This window comes from Lagopus muta, chromosome 6 (assembly GCF_023343835.1).
Source record: "Lagopus muta isolate bLagMut1 chromosome 6, bLagMut1 primary, whole genome shotgun sequence".
Lineage (NCBI taxonomy): Eukaryota > Metazoa > Chordata > Aves > Galliformes > Phasianidae > Lagopus > Lagopus muta.
This window is the reverse complement of record NC_064438.1, coordinates 34,513,788-34,529,578: the sequence shown is the minus strand read 5'-3', so window position 1 is coordinate 34,529,578 and position 15,791 is coordinate 34,513,788. Positions and strand designations below refer to the sequence as shown.

At 34.7% G+C, this 15,791-nt stretch overlaps 1 protein-coding gene across 2 annotated transcripts in view; it reads right to left on the bottom strand.

The window, feature by feature from the left end:
- Positions 1 to 3,494: 3,494 nt before the first annotated feature.
- The window catches only part of ARHGAP5 (Rho GTPase activating protein 5), a 50,313-nt gene continuing 38,016 nt past the window's right edge, over positions 3,495 to 15,791 (bottom strand). For both annotated transcript variants that reach the window (XM_048947864.1, XM_048947863.1), the window contains 2 exons: positions 14,855 to 14,960; positions 3,495 to 7,834 (listed from right to left, as the gene is read on the bottom strand). In XM_048947864.1, coding sequence (XP_048803821.1) covers positions 7,504 to 7,834; positions 14,855 to 14,960 — 437 coding nt within the window. In that variant the 3' untranslated portion in view covers positions 3,495 to 7,503. The remainder of the gene's footprint in view (positions 7,835 to 14,854; positions 14,961 to 15,791) is intronic.

The following is a 15,791-nucleotide window of genomic DNA, read 5'->3' as shown; positions in this document are numbered from 1 at the left end:
ACTGGATCCTCCCCATACTTTGAATACTAGGACAGGGACTTATTTATCTGCAGTCTCCTAGGGTGTCTCTAATGCTCGTTTCCCCTCTGGGTCAGAGCTCAGCTTTGACAAACACATCGCATGCACACCAGTTCTCCTGCCTCTTAGAGGGGAAAAAAAAGCCCCACAAAACATTAGCTTCCTTGAAAGAGGAAAAACAGCCATGATTGAGAGGATAATTTGTTCTACAAATCACTTACTATTCCTTGTACAGTCTTCCAAATGATTCCAGCAGGATTCATGTCTTCATACACTACTTCCATGTCCTCATTCAATGATCGAGGTATTTAATGCACTGTGTCAATACCATGCTACGAAAATACATCTCTGGCAGATAACAGCACAGCCCTCCCATTTCTCTTACAAACTGCCTTCTTTGAATAGAAGAGAAAAAAAAATAACGTTTGGCAGTGTCACATACAAGCTAAAGGAGAACTGAGTTTGATTTCTACTTCTCTGGAAGCATCTCAGCCCAGGGAAGCTTTACATTGTGGCACATAAATCTGGCCAGCTCCAAACAGGTGTAAAGGTGCTTTAGAACCACAGATCATAGCAGCATTACCAATCAACATTATTTTCTATTGAAAAAATATCAACAGAAGACTCTCATGGCAGTACGGTTCAGGAACAGGGATGCCAATGAACAAAGAAAAATTGCTATTTTAGTCCCCATTTCAGTTGTTTAGATTTTTGCTGATGGTCACCTGCTAATCAGTGACTTCCCATCAGACACCAGGAACTCGGTGCCCCAAACTCTGCAACATAAACTGGCCCTTGAGCTTAATGAGAGTATAGGCAAGAGTTTTTCCATCTACTCCTCCCTTTACAATATCATTAAAGCTTGAAAGCACCCTCAAAACAAACCTGTAGCACAAAAAAGACACCCAGTGAAGGCAAGCATCTTTACCTTCCTGATAAGCTCAGAATTTGTAACATTTATCCTTTCCTCTTTAGGGGAATAGGATAGGGTCCCTATCTGTTTAAGCACTCTTTCATTAAGGACCTTTTCTACCTCCTAGCATACAGAACCTCCAGACACAGCCAAGGGTCACACTGCCCTAGGTCTTGCATAGCAAAAATCATTCAAAATCAGAGGAGTGCATTGAAACAAGCGGACAGAAGGGTACGTAAGAGTACTGATAGACTTTTATGTGGGAAAAAGGATGTTTTAGAGGAAACAAATACTATGACCATGTTACTAAAAAGGACTAACTTAATTAGTCTTAAGGTAAAAAAATACACGTATGACAAGAAGAAACAAAGTCACCTGTGATAAAGCTACTTTTCAGCTCTAGCACGGTTAAATAAAGGACATAAGATCAGGCTTATAGGTGTGACCACTGAGGATGACAAAGTTAAACTAGCTAGAGAATTACAGAGGATAACAAAATTAGACATAGAGCAGCCCAGACCTGGACACAGTACTCCAGATGAGGCCTCATCAGAGCAGAGTAGAGGAGGACCATCTCCCTTGACCTGCTGGCCATGCTCTCTTTAATGCAACCCAGGATACAGTTGGCCTTCTTGGTCACAAGGGCACACTGCTGGCTCATGGCCAACCTGCTGTCTCCCAGAAAACCCAGGTCTTTCTCTGCAGAGCTCCTTTTCAGCAGGTCAGCACCTCTACTGATACATGGTTATTTCTTTCAGTTGTAGGATCCTACGTTTGCCCTTGTTGAACACCACCAGGTTTCCCTCTGTCCAACTCATGCCTGTTTACATTTGGTTTTCAAAACTTAATAGCAGAATTGTAACCAATAACTATCTGTAACAGACTGGCCATCTGTTACTATTTTAGAACTGCTGCTATCAACATCAACTTCATTACTAAGTTTTTTTTTTTAAAAAAGCATGTGTCTACACATACATATTTCAGTAATGAACCACAGACATTTATTTCTTGATAATCTTTTTTGTTATGTTCTGTATTTAATATCTTCATCTAAGCATTTTAAGAAGCAGCTGTTCAGAACACAGGATATTTCAAGGGACTTTTCTTGATCTCGTCATCCCCCACTGTTGCATAGGGTCAATAGGACCCAGTGGACACTGCAAAGTCAGGTCACAGTGTCTAAAATTTAATAGCAGCTTGTATGGTGAAATGGTGAGCTGGTGAAGCATCTGTGGAAAAAAAAAAGCATCTGTAAGATCTGTAAGAACAGGCAGACTGTGATACTGTGATGCAGGGGAAAACATAAACTGCAGCTACAGTAGGACCGGCTGGTCACATGAGCAGCTGGAGGTACTCTCCAATTAAGCCTGTCTGCCCCTGAAGCAGTGACAAGGCCCATCTTAGCAATGCTTCCCAACCGTCTTGTTCACCCTTTGCTTGTCACAAGCCACCAATAAAGACAGGTAAAACATAGGTAAGATAAACCAGAACAAGCATTAACATGACAAGATTTGCAGAGATTTACATCTCAAAGATTTATGTGGAGCATCCTAGAGATCAAATACAGACTACTTTAAAATGTCATGCAGTCATAGCTGGAAATACCACCAGGAGATTGCCTTCCCTTCTCCTAATTCAAACGGTCTGAAACAACAGCTTTTCATTATCATACTCAGAGACTGAAAAAAGCAAAAGTTACTACACTGTAGGCTTTCAGGGAAAATATTTAATTCTCTGTATTTTCTAAATCACACCAAATGAAAGAGTAAGGGACAAATTATTATTAATGTTATCAGGTATATTAAACACTACTCCATAATATAAAAGCACCAGAATGTTGGCTGTGCACCAGTAACATTCAATTTAGCAACAGAAATACCAGGTACAAGTACATATGCATTGTACCTTAAAAGAAAGACGAGAAACACATGGGTTACAGCCATAACATGCACCATCTACATACTTGGGGATAAAAATAAGTCAATTAAGAAAAAAGTGGTTATTTTTCATTAGTCATGATGACAGATCAAATTAATTCCTTCTGATTCCACAGAAATTCTGTAAAATAGTTGAAGGGAAAAAAATGAAACAAATACTAACTTTACACATTGGTTCTGTAGGACAGCCACGCTTCAGAAAACCGTGGTCTGTCTCAGAGCCTGAACACAGCGTTACGCTTCAGATTCCACAGAGATGATGATCTTTGATACAGCAATCTGAGATTTGCACACTGAGGTACAGAGAAGATGCATCCAATTTCAGATTAAAACACACCTGTATCTCAAAGTGTTAAAATTAAACCAACAAACAAAAATAACAAATAAAAAAACCCAGCCCTGAGCAGCGTTCAGATAGAAAGCTATAAAGCTATCAGGAAGTTTTTGCAGTTACTTCCAAATAAGCCACATTAGTCGAGATGCTTTAAAGAAACAGAGTAAGCAAGCATATATGTTGCACACACAAAGGGCTAAAAACAGTAACAAATTTTTCAATTAAAAGGTGGATTTATGCTATACAGCTAGGAAAATTGTGGCAAATAATATGAAATTCAGAGAATTTAAAGTTGACTTGACAATGCAGTTTTTTATTGGTTTACTGGTTTAAAAAAGGAAAAGAGCAATTGTAAAATAGTGTTTTCATTTTTCAACCATTCATCTAGCTTGGTAGAAATCTGAAAAACTGATTTCCATAATCACAGCCTTTCTTGCTGAGCAGATCAATCAAGAGAAAAATGTGAAAGATCACACGAGCCACAGAATAAAACATGCATTACGCAGCTAAACAGAACATCTTCCATCCTGTTCCTTTTGAGGTCTGCATGTATTCAGCATGAAAGAGGGGTACATTACCTACAGAAAGAGGCACAGCACATTAATCACTGGGTAAATAACTTGCAAAATTCTGCAGTTTAAAAGAAGAGACTCAAAAAGGCAAACTCCTTCCCCATCCCACCTCCCTCCCTCAAGGAATTCCTTAAACATTTGATGCATTCAGTTTCGCACAATTCAATGCTACATTTCATCTCTGTGTATGTGAAGGAGATAATTGGGTGATTTGCCTTCAAAAATTTAGTAGGCAACTAAACTGAACATTATACACAGTAAGCATCTTAGTATTTTATTCATTGCATCTTTTATACAGAATAAGCTTCACTGATATTAAATCCACTGCAGTATTCTGTAGATGTAGCAACAAAAGATTACATTATAAACAAAGAACAAAATTTGTACTTAAAAAATTTTTTTTTTCTTTTTCAGTTGACAAACATGAACACATTACTGAGGAAAACTGAGATAAGCATGGAAGGTAAGGCCAAATTTTTCTTTTTGGTCTCCAATTGATAACTTGTCTGTATTTACCATAAATATTAGAAGCTAACTGCCAGCAACTAAAAATAAGCGTATCTATAATTTCCTAGCAACCAGTACTCAAATAATGGAGAAAACTTAAAATAAAAGAAGTTTCTTTCCACTCAGATTGACATCTGCAATCTATGTACACTATGTTAAAATTCCACAATATTCTGGAGGGCAAGGAATTTTAAAATAACCTGCTAAACATTACTTAGAATGGCACTTTTTTAACTCGCGTGTCGTACTTCAAAACTGCTAAAATATTGAAAAACAATACACTGCAAAATGCCTATGCCAACGTTACATAAAAAAGACAAAATACTCCATAAAGTGTCACTGAGATGCTCAACAAAAAATAATATACATTTGTATTTTTTTCCAAGATAGATATTACTGTAAAAATGCTCACATTAAAAAATATAATTATTATTGTTTGTATTTCCATTAAAACTAGAAGGGACTACACAGAGCCAAAGTATGAGGAATTTGTATATAATGACATGCTTCCTCATTTTATAGCACTAACAAAAATAACAGAGAAAGCTCTATTTAGTATATTTAATCACGATGGTATTATTTTGTAGTATCTTCTCCAAACTTTGTTAAGACAATGTATGTGCATGCAAGTCTGTGCACATGTCCTTGTGTACATAAACACACAAGCACATCAAAAATATCAGTGTATATATTATCCAGATACACGCACATCCACATTCCTGCATATGATACTTGTATAATGCAAATAATATGCAGGAACTCTGCCATGTGACAATCCAGAGTCACATGCCGTGCTCTTTTTTTTTTTTTAATAATGGTTTATCAAGTAAATGTAGTAACACTTTCATATCTGGCCAAAAGTACATGTTAATTTTCAGGAAATTATGAAATAAGTGATTTATACGTAACTTCATATACAATAAAAATGATCAAGAATTTGGTGTGAAAGTCGATGGAAAGGAATGTAGACTACTCTAAAAATTAGTATTCAAAGATTAGATAAACAGTATGGCAAATACCTTGGAATTCGTAGAAAGTTTAAAATGCAATTCACATTACAAAGCCTGGAGATATTTTTATAGATTGAACTTTTAAATATGGATATGACTGGCATTTACTTTTAAGCTTACTTCTATTAGAAATAGACTTGTTTCCTGTACAGGTGATGCATTGTCTATACCATACATAGTAGAAAAATAAATTCTTTAGCAACTTAGAAATAGTTTATAAAACACTTGAAGTTGCATTTTCTCTGCTAAACATGCCAATGTTAGACTGACAACTATAAATAAAAGCAACAGATGTAATGTAGAACAAGTTAAGAATACTACACTTTACAGGACAGACTTTATTGTACTATTAATTCCTGTGTGCTTTGCAATAGGAATAAGGTTGACTTTTTTTTTTTTTCTTAAAAAAGATAATTAATTGCAAGAATATAACACAATATCAAGATAATTTATAATATACATGTACTTGAAACAGCAGCCGAGTTTATGGTATCATAGTAATCTAGAATGATAATCCAAGTCATAATTAGAAGTACAATACCTAGGACATAAGTGGGAAAGGCAATTTTTATTTTATGCAAATGGAGCAAATCAAACTCTTAAGAACCTTAATACTCAAAATCAGCTATTTACTATAATACATACAAGACGATCTTAAATCTTGTCATAAGTGAAGATTACAGCAGTGACCATCATAAAGCTTCTTTTTTAAAACTACACAAAACATTCTAGCAGCTGAATGAGCCAAAACTGTTTTTTTCTTTGCAGATCTAAAAAGGTGTATTTTGAACATGAAAGAAAAAAAGCTGCTATGAAAAGTCTCACAAATAGTGATTACTTATGGTCTCCCCTTTGCTACAACTTGTAACCTTCTGAAATTTTTACCACTAACAAAATATTTAACCAGAAGTTTAAATTAAGCAGCATTCTTTTACAGCAAAATCGGTACCAATGTAATGGAAAATAAACGAGGAAAAAAAAAAAAGAGAACATTTTTTTTAAAATGGTGCAAAACCAAAAAAAAAAAAATCAGTCATTCAAATTTTAAGTACAACATACCACAGGAAAAGAAAATGAATACAAGTTTATGTGATTTTATATATACATACTCCAAAGAAGTTAATTGTCAGTACCCAAAGTATTTATTGCTATTTATTAGCAATGCATTTTTGTATATCTTTGAAGGGTCACATAAAAATAGATTTAAAGAATAGATTAATTGAAGTCCTAGATTAAAACATTGTTTGGTTTAGAGAATTTTACTACAACAAAGTTCATGTTTATGTATGAAAAGTTATATAACCTTGTATGAAAATGTCATGAACTATTTTCTAAACACTAAATGTATTCCCAAGTGGGAAAAAATTAAAATATCTAAAATATATTAGATTAAGTTTACAAGACCATCAATGATCTTTTAAACATGCAGCTGTTTACAGAATTAACAGTTTTACAAAATGTTTAGTTAAGGAATGGAACATAAAGAAATAAGTAGGCAACATCAAAATTTTTGTACAATATTTGAAACTCACTTTTACAACAAGCATGTCCTTGGTATTGTGCTGTAAGAAATAATAAGCAAGTTCACCCACCCTTAACAAACTGTCCACAGGTTTACTTACAAATAAAGATGGAAGGTGAGGCATTGTAAAATTCTCAACAGTGCATTTTGCATTCTTCCATAAACCATCCTAAGCCTACAGTCACGTAAGTAGCCGGAGATTATAAAATAAACTATAGCTGGGCTTTAGTCGTTTATACAGAATGCTTGAATGTGAATAAAATTGCCAAAAATAGCATGTTAAATAACAAAAACAGCCATAAAGCAGGCTGTAAGCACTGAATGTTTCATAAATGTAATTTTTTTAATCATTAAATTTCTATAGAAAAATTTTATTCACAATATATTGTGACAAACTGTCACAGGAATGATATAGTGATTGCAATAAAGTATCATGCAGCAGCAGCTTTGTACTTTATAGCTATTTTTGCTTTTAAAAATTAAACCTCTCCAGTCATGCTTACCACATAGTTTTTATCTGCAGCGTGTACAAATGAGGAACACAGTACGGGATATAACAAAAAAAATGTCCAACCAGCTGGATGAGAATTATTTTTCATAAATATGAAGTACATTACTGTATCCTGAAACATGCATGTCTATAGCTTTTCTTTACTGTCCAGTGCCAGGCTGCCTGCAATCATCTTCTATTTATATAATACCAAGAGGGTCTGCTGGTAATTGCGGCTGTATCAGCTGAGGCTGCAGTGGTGGTGGTAACTGCAGAGGTACCATTGGCTCCACCATCTGCACTGTGTTGGAAGGCGGTGGCTGACATGCCCCTGGGTTCGGTGCTTCTACAATCTCTCCATTGTAAAAGAAAAACTGACACTGCTGAATGAAAGTCTCTATAATCGACTGGTGGATTTTGGTGGTAGAAAGGAACTCTCTGTTTTCAAAATCAGGTCTCATCAGAGTAGGCCAGAAACAAATTGATAAGTTATCAGCAGTCATAAAGTTGGTCTTATATTGCTGACTAACCCTGAAATGAGAATGACAGGCACAGAATGAATTAAAAATGGTACGCAATCAACCAGAAGACTTTAAACACATGCCAACATTTTAAAGTGATAATAAAAAACAGCCTTTAAATTCATCAACCAGACACAGAATTTCATGTGTTAGAAAATCGATTAAAATGTCTAGACAAATGACAGAACTGGCTTCTTACTGCAGTACAGTCAGACACTGAACAACATTTATGGTACTCAAATAAAAACGGAACAGATTAGATCATATGTTAAAAACAAACAAAAAATATCAAGTGTTGATTAAAGCACATCTCTGTGGGCTTTTTCATATTAGCCAGCAAAAGAATTTGGGTCTGCTGTAAAAATGAGGTGCTTTAATGGCTGTGGATATTCAAATGTTCAGCACATAAGAACAACTACTAAATAAGAATAATTGTATAAAATTGTTTATTGTATACCACCTATACAGCAAAATTTATACTGTTTTTTAATAAATCACAACCTTGAGAAAGAAAATTTATTTTATCATTTTATACTATTTTGTTACTGCGTTATTTTTTCTCATGGTAGATGTGCAGTCAGAAGCGTCCTAAGGTTGTGCAAAAGAAGCAGAAGGAACAGGTATATATATCCAGCTTTATGCTTCAACCTCTGTACTAACTTGGAAATTCTTTGCCATTAGAGACTCCGATTTTGGAAAGAGACTTTTTCCTTCTGCTTCTATAATTCTCTTTCTCCTACCCTACTTCATTTGGAATTTAACACATCTAAAACTATGAATTATCATGTCACACTGCTCCAAGATCCCTATTTTCCTTTGATGATCTAAGCAGATAACACTGCAACTCCAGCAATTACTGCAGTAATCTCCCAAAGCAATGCCTAATCAATGAGCTAGCTTTTATTTCTATGTTCATTTTCTTGTTGTAGGCACTTGCTGTATTTACAAGATGCTAAATTAGTATGAGATAGGTTATCTATCTAACATGCTAGCAGCAACTGCTGCAACTGTGACAAAACTCTGATCAGGAAAATTTTATGAATATCATATTTATTAACTGTGAGCGGCAAAGCAAAACAAGTCACCTGGAAATATTTTTTACATGTTATGATTGAGACTTTTAAGCATTAATATTAGCCTGTATGAATTTTGCTCTTCATATTCACATAAGTTTTTAAACAAGGCTGGATTTGAGTTTTTAAAAGTAAAACACTTAAATATACAAACTACTGAACTCTGAGAAAATGTGAAGCAATTAAAAGACAGTAGTCCATCTACTTAAGATTAACCAACATAATTTTAATTTAATAAAAAAAAAAAAAATCCATTTCCTATTAGAATGCTGATTTGCCAATATAAGACCTGGGGAACCATTCTGAAAAAAAAAACCAAAATTAACCCAATTCTGTGCATCACCATCAGAAGGAGGCATTCTTTTCCTATTCTCTCTCACCATCACATACAGAGAAGTTCATGCTTCTCTCCTTCTATTTGCTATGTTTGGCACTTGCCACACTCCTCTGCGAGCCAATCTGTTTAGTGAAACAGCAGAACACTATCCTACCAAAACAGGTGGAGCTTTTTTCTTTGTTTTCTTGATTTTACCATTTTAATACATTAAATGCATTCAACCTCAGTTCCAGATTTCCAGAACTTCACTGGACCAACTGAATGGGAGGGGGTGGAAATTAGACAATAAAAGAACTGGCAGGTTGTTACTATGTCTCTATGCCAATTAATCCATGGGTTTATCCACTAGACTGGTATCATAAACACTTGAATTATAAAACAAAAAAAACAAACAAAAAATATTATTTGATGTCAAGACAGTCTATATAAACTAAGAGAGTGTAAAATAAAAACTTTTAAATAGGGTTCTATTCAATAGTGCCAAAGAAATCAGTTCCTGAGCGCATTACTAACAAATATGTCAAGAAAAAGAATTCAGCAAATAACATTTTGAGGGCAACCTGATTCTCTAGATTCCCTGGAATCAAGTCTAATTGTTTTATATCACACACACACACAAGAAAAAAAAAAAAAAAAAAAGCCAATCAACTAATCAAAGTGACCACATAAATAAATACAAAACCAAATAAAAGACCCAAATCCAAAAGCCTGGTAACAGTATATTACCCTGTTATAGGATGAAGAACAGCTAACTTTGGAAAGAACTGACACCATTTACAGAAGAGAAAATATAAGATCCCCAAAAGAAGATGCATCAAGCTAAAAGCCACACTGAGCCATAGAAACAAAGGAATTCCAGAGTTACAACACAGGTACGAGATTACTCTCATGAGCTATAGCTCCCAAATGAACATCTTGAAGGCTTTTTCTAACCTAAGTGATTCTACAAACTTTGTAAGCATTATTTTCATAGGAAGACGTTCAGGAAAAAAATGAGCCTAGCTTTGGAAATTCTCTTTCTGCAAGGAATGGATTCGCTAAATGCATTTCTATAGGTCAGGACTGTATGAACAACAGGAATAAAACAACATCCGGTAAGTTTTATTTTTATCATTTCTTGCACCAAAACAAACATGCAAATTACTTCAAACATCTTAAGAAGAGAATGCTTGTTTCATTTGCGGGCTATTGGAATGAAAGTAGACAACTCAAATAAAAGATATCTGTTTTTAATATTGCCAGTGTTATTAAACATGACGAAGTTATAAAAATAATGTGATACTAATGATTAATAAGACTACCTGCCTACTAGAACACAAATCCATCCATTCTCTCTAACCCAAAGAATATTTAAGTATCATATTCTGTGCAAGGAGCACAGAAACATATTTGTAAGCATGATGGCTTGACTGCTTTCAACATGAACTTTGCTCAGGCAGAAGACAGTAGTATAACAGGAGCTATGGAAACTTTGCAAAAGCTTCAGGTAAAAACTATCTGCAAGAAAGACATACCACTCCTAATGAAAACTTTGCTGCTTCAATAAAGTCATTAAACTCGAATGATATGCTGAAGAAGATATTCTCTTCAAAATTCTGTACATTCTGTGTTAAACATGAAATCAATCCATAGGATCATGACAATGATCCAGGTGATCATTTCCTATAACTGAATCTATGAACACTGCCAACATATTTAGCATAACTTCAAAACAGAACTATGTTTTCTTCGTTCTTTTTTCTTAAGAGTTATTGTATGTGAACTCCTATGACTGTTATTAAAAATGCTGAACTTAAAAATGCTAAACTTTTCTACATGCATTTTTCCACAAATTAGTTTTCCATCAACATTCTACTTGTACTTGTGCTTCCTTATTCTCCCTATATAGTATCACAATGTAATTAAAGACAAGTACATTTTTGTTTTAGTTTTCAATGTATTAAAAAAAAAAAAAAAAGATTCCCAATTGGGTTCTTTTTTTTTCAAGTTTTCTGATTTAAGCAGGGGCTGAAACAGGTTCTTCAGTTTCACTGCAAATTCATTATTACAACAGTATTGGCAAGAAAGAAAAAACCTTTTACTGAATATATCATCTACAACCAAATGTCTCCTCAGAAAAATGCAATCTTATTCATAATAGGCCAGAATCAAGATATTCTGCTTTCAAAAAATATTCTTCATTCTAAAGTAACATTACAATTTTATCTAGTAGTAATTAGTGAGAGATCCATCCAAAACTCTGTGCTGATAAATCTAACACTTAAAATACTCAAGAATATGCAATTCCTATGATATAGTAGGAAGAACAAAGGTAACGGAGATACAGTTGTGCAGAAATAGAATGCAAAAAAAACTTCCGCAACTTATCAACTACTGTTCTGATATCAGCACGAGCAGACTGCAAGAGTTTCTGATTACACTTCATAGATTCAAAACTTGTGAAAACCATAAGTCCTACAATTATTGCCATAAGAAAATATTCTCACTCATTTATGATGTACAGTGTTAACTATAAAAGGTTGACTTGCATTTTAGTATGTGTATTACTTATTCTAAATAGAGTAAGGGTACATAAATACTGCCTCTCTCAACCTGAATAAATTTTGTCCATGGGGTATTTGGACACTACTCCTGAATGAAGGTGATATTCATACTTTCCTAAAAGAGTAACATTTTAATTTCATTCAAGGAGAATAAAAAAACCTAAAAGCTTTCATTTGACTCAGCACTTTTATTCAAGTTTTTCTTCCTATATAAATTCTTCTGTGTACCTTTAAAAGGATGAGAATGGACTTGAGAGCAAAGCCAACAAGCACTATTTCTGTTCTCCGGTAAGCTTTGTGAATTATGTATTTCATTTGTCTGTATACATACATGCATTAGGAATCTACTTAGGATCATTAAAAATTGTATTTAGCTCTTTTACTTGCAGCAATCCAGGTACTTGACACTGCAGTTAGATTTTTGTTACTCTCCTCTGCGCCATGCAAATGGGTGGCCAGCTGAAGACTTCTGACAATTCTGAGATTGATACTCTTCTACTGAATTCAAGGAATCTAGTCCATTAAGAACTACCAAAACATTAAAAGTGATTTACATGAAGTTTGTGATGTTTCATTTTACCTCAGTACATTGTTAGCGTGCAATATAGAAATGCAAGAAATAGTTCTATCCACTCATATGATTCTATTCTAGGCTAGAAAATTGAATTTTACTTGGCAAACTGCACTAAAAAAAAAAAAATAAAACGTGCATTTCCCTGCAAAGGAAAATACAAACTATATTTGTGATTGAGAGAAGTGTAAAAGTAAGTGCTTAAGTTTCAAAGCTTCCCATATATTTAATTAAAATAGAATCATTTATGTTGGAAAAGACCTTCAAGATCATCAAATACACCAATCCACCTAACACTACTAGTCTACTGCTAAACCATGTCCCTAAGTGCCTCATCACAGATCTCTTACAACACCTCCAGGGATGCAGACTTCATCACTTCCCTGACCAGACCATTCCAATTCCTAACCACCTTTTCTGTGAAAACATTCTTACTGACATCCAATCTAAACCTCCTCTGGCCTAACTTGAGGCCTTTGCCCTGCATTCTACCTCTTATCACCTGAGAAGAGAAACCAACAACTTCTTTGGTGCGATCTCAGTCCATTCACCAGCTTCAGTGTTTTCTTCTGAACAAGCTCCAGGACCTTGATGTCATTCTCACAGCAAGGGGCCCCAGACCAAACACAATACCTGAGGTACAGTCTGACCAGTGCCAAACACAGAAGGAGGATCACTTCTCTGGTCCTGCTGACCAAACAATTTTCATGGCCATTGGTCTCTCTGACCACCTGGGCACACTGATGGCTCATTTTCAGCTGGTTGTTAACTCACACCTCTAGGTCCTTTTCTGCCAGGCAAATTTTCAGCTTCTCTTCCCCATTGATATTGCTGCGTGGGGTTGTTATGACCCAGAATAAGAAGACTCCTTCCACACAGCAATGGAGAATGCATAAAAGAGAAGTCTGATTTTGCTGACTAAACAGGGAGTTTAAAAAGTCTCATTTCAACGCCCTGTACTAGAAGCCCCAAATTAGACTGTTAAAAACACCTGCAGAGCAATTTGAAGATCATGAAAAGCCTACAGTATATATAGAAAATTATTCAGCTGGCTGAAAAACACCACTGTAGAGGAAGTGACAGTATGTCACTTGACAGTATTTGTGGGCAACACACTGAACACAATGCAGGCAAACGTGGCCTACATTAGGACAAGTGATGGCAATAGGTCAAGGGAAGTTATCTCCCCCCTCTACTCTGACTGCACTTCTGGTATCTGGACTCAGCTCTGGCCTCTACAATACAGGAGAGGTGGACATACTGGAAAGAGCCCACTGAATGGGGCACAAAGACAGAAGATCCCTCAAATGAGGAAAGACTGAGCAACTGGGACTACTTACTCTGGAAAAGCTCAGAGAGAATCTTATTTAAGTATCTGATAGGAAAGTGCAAAAAAGATGGACTAAGAATTCTGAGTGGCATGCAGTGACAGGACAAGATACAACAAGATAGAAACTGAAACACGTGAGATTCTGTCTGAACATAAAAAACACATTTTAAAACAAACAAAATAAGCTCCACTTTTTAAAAATGTATTTATTGTCAGGGTGATTGCACAGTAGGAAGTTGCCTAGAGAGGTTGTGGAGTCTCCATTGTTAGAGATACTCAAAACCCAACTGCACATCATCCCAGGCAATCTGTTATTGCAGATCCTACCAAAGCAAGAGGGGTGCACTAAATCTTGAGAAGCCCCTTACAATCTCAACAATTCTGCTGTTCTGTCTTTAAAAGAAAAAGAATTAATAAAAATATTTTTTTAAAAAAATCATGAGCTTATTTTTTATAGTCCAGTACTGTGAAACAAATATTTTTCTAGGAAAACTGTTATTTTAGCTGTGACTAAACGTTTATTATGTCTTTTAATAATGTTATTAGCCATCTTACTGAGTGGATTTCAGGGAATCCACTAGAGTTTTGCTGAGTAAGAAACATGAGCAAGCTAATCTTTTTATGAGCGAATATTGTACACTTGGACAAATAAAAGGTCAATAAATTAAATTTAAGAACACAAAAAATTACATTTCTATGCAAGAGGCAAGATTTAGGAAGCAAATTCACTGCTACACACAGTTTTATTCTACATTTTAATTATTCAGCAGAGGTTCTGTGTGCTACATTTTAGAGGAATGAAGCTGATCTTGCTTTAATAGGCAGGGAATAGGCCAAATAACCTCCATGTTCCCTTAAATCTGTATTAGACTACAACATTAACAGCTGCTTCCTTAGAAAAGAGGTCTGCAACTCTTGTACATACTGGCTCTGAGAAGTTATTTTGTTCTGTACAGCAATCATTTTTACATCTCTACAGTAGCTATGATGGTAGATATCTATGCATCAATTAAATCAGGTATCGTAATATATCAACATCTAATTCATAATTTTTAATTTCCATTTTCAACATTTATACTAACAGAGGAGAAATGCAGCATGACATTTTCAATTCTAATAGGTTGGGGTTTTTTTATGTTAAAAATTAAACAGAATTTTAGTAGAAAAGTACTGAACCTGTTCAGATGTGTTATCACGTATTTGAAGACATCATAGTTCACTGGGTGGAACTTCTTCACAATTTCTTTTAACTCATGTAGCCGTTCTGTCTTGTCCAGGATCTCTATAGAAATAAGTGACATTTTCTCATACATTTAGAAAGAAATACTGAATAAAGTGTTGCTAAGTCTTTTTCCAACTATAAGAAGCACAGATATCTACAGAGAAACAGAAAGCGAGAAAATACTCCATAAAATTCCTATTTGCATGTATTATTACAAAGAATTACCTTTTCATAATAAAGTGGAAACTATCTAAATACAAAAAATGTTTTTCTGTTTTAAGATAGAATTATTTATTTCTATTTAACAGTCTTCTTAACAGACCATCTTGATCAATTTGTTGGCTTGTATACAGCTAACAACGAGACAGGGAAATCTGTAAGATTTTTCATTGCTTGCAAAATGTTCTTAACACAAGATTTATACATATTATAGTTTCAAAGTTTTGGGGGATGAAAGACATTTTCATGAACTTACAAAATCTTAAGCTTACTAGTCAAATAATAAAAAATTATTATAAGCCTGGTGCAGCTACTTTAACACAAATTTTCACAGGTTCAATGGATATTATTTATATTTTAAGAGGAAGTAAGCAATAGGAAAAGGACTAAGAAAAAAAAACAACAGATTATAGAAACGTATAACAAATTAGTGCTACTTGTGACATCAAATTACATACAGCAAGCAGCTGACACTGGCTTAAAATTTGAAATAAACTTGCAGTTGGGCTCAGTTGCCTCAGGATCTGTCAATATAAACGGAATTCCAGAATACAGTTTTACAGTGAAAAAGTTGGGGACAATGACCCTCTTGCAATAAAATTGCTAACACTGGTGTGAGAATTAGATGAAATCCATACTATACAAACAATTATTCAAGTATTAAAGAACTCT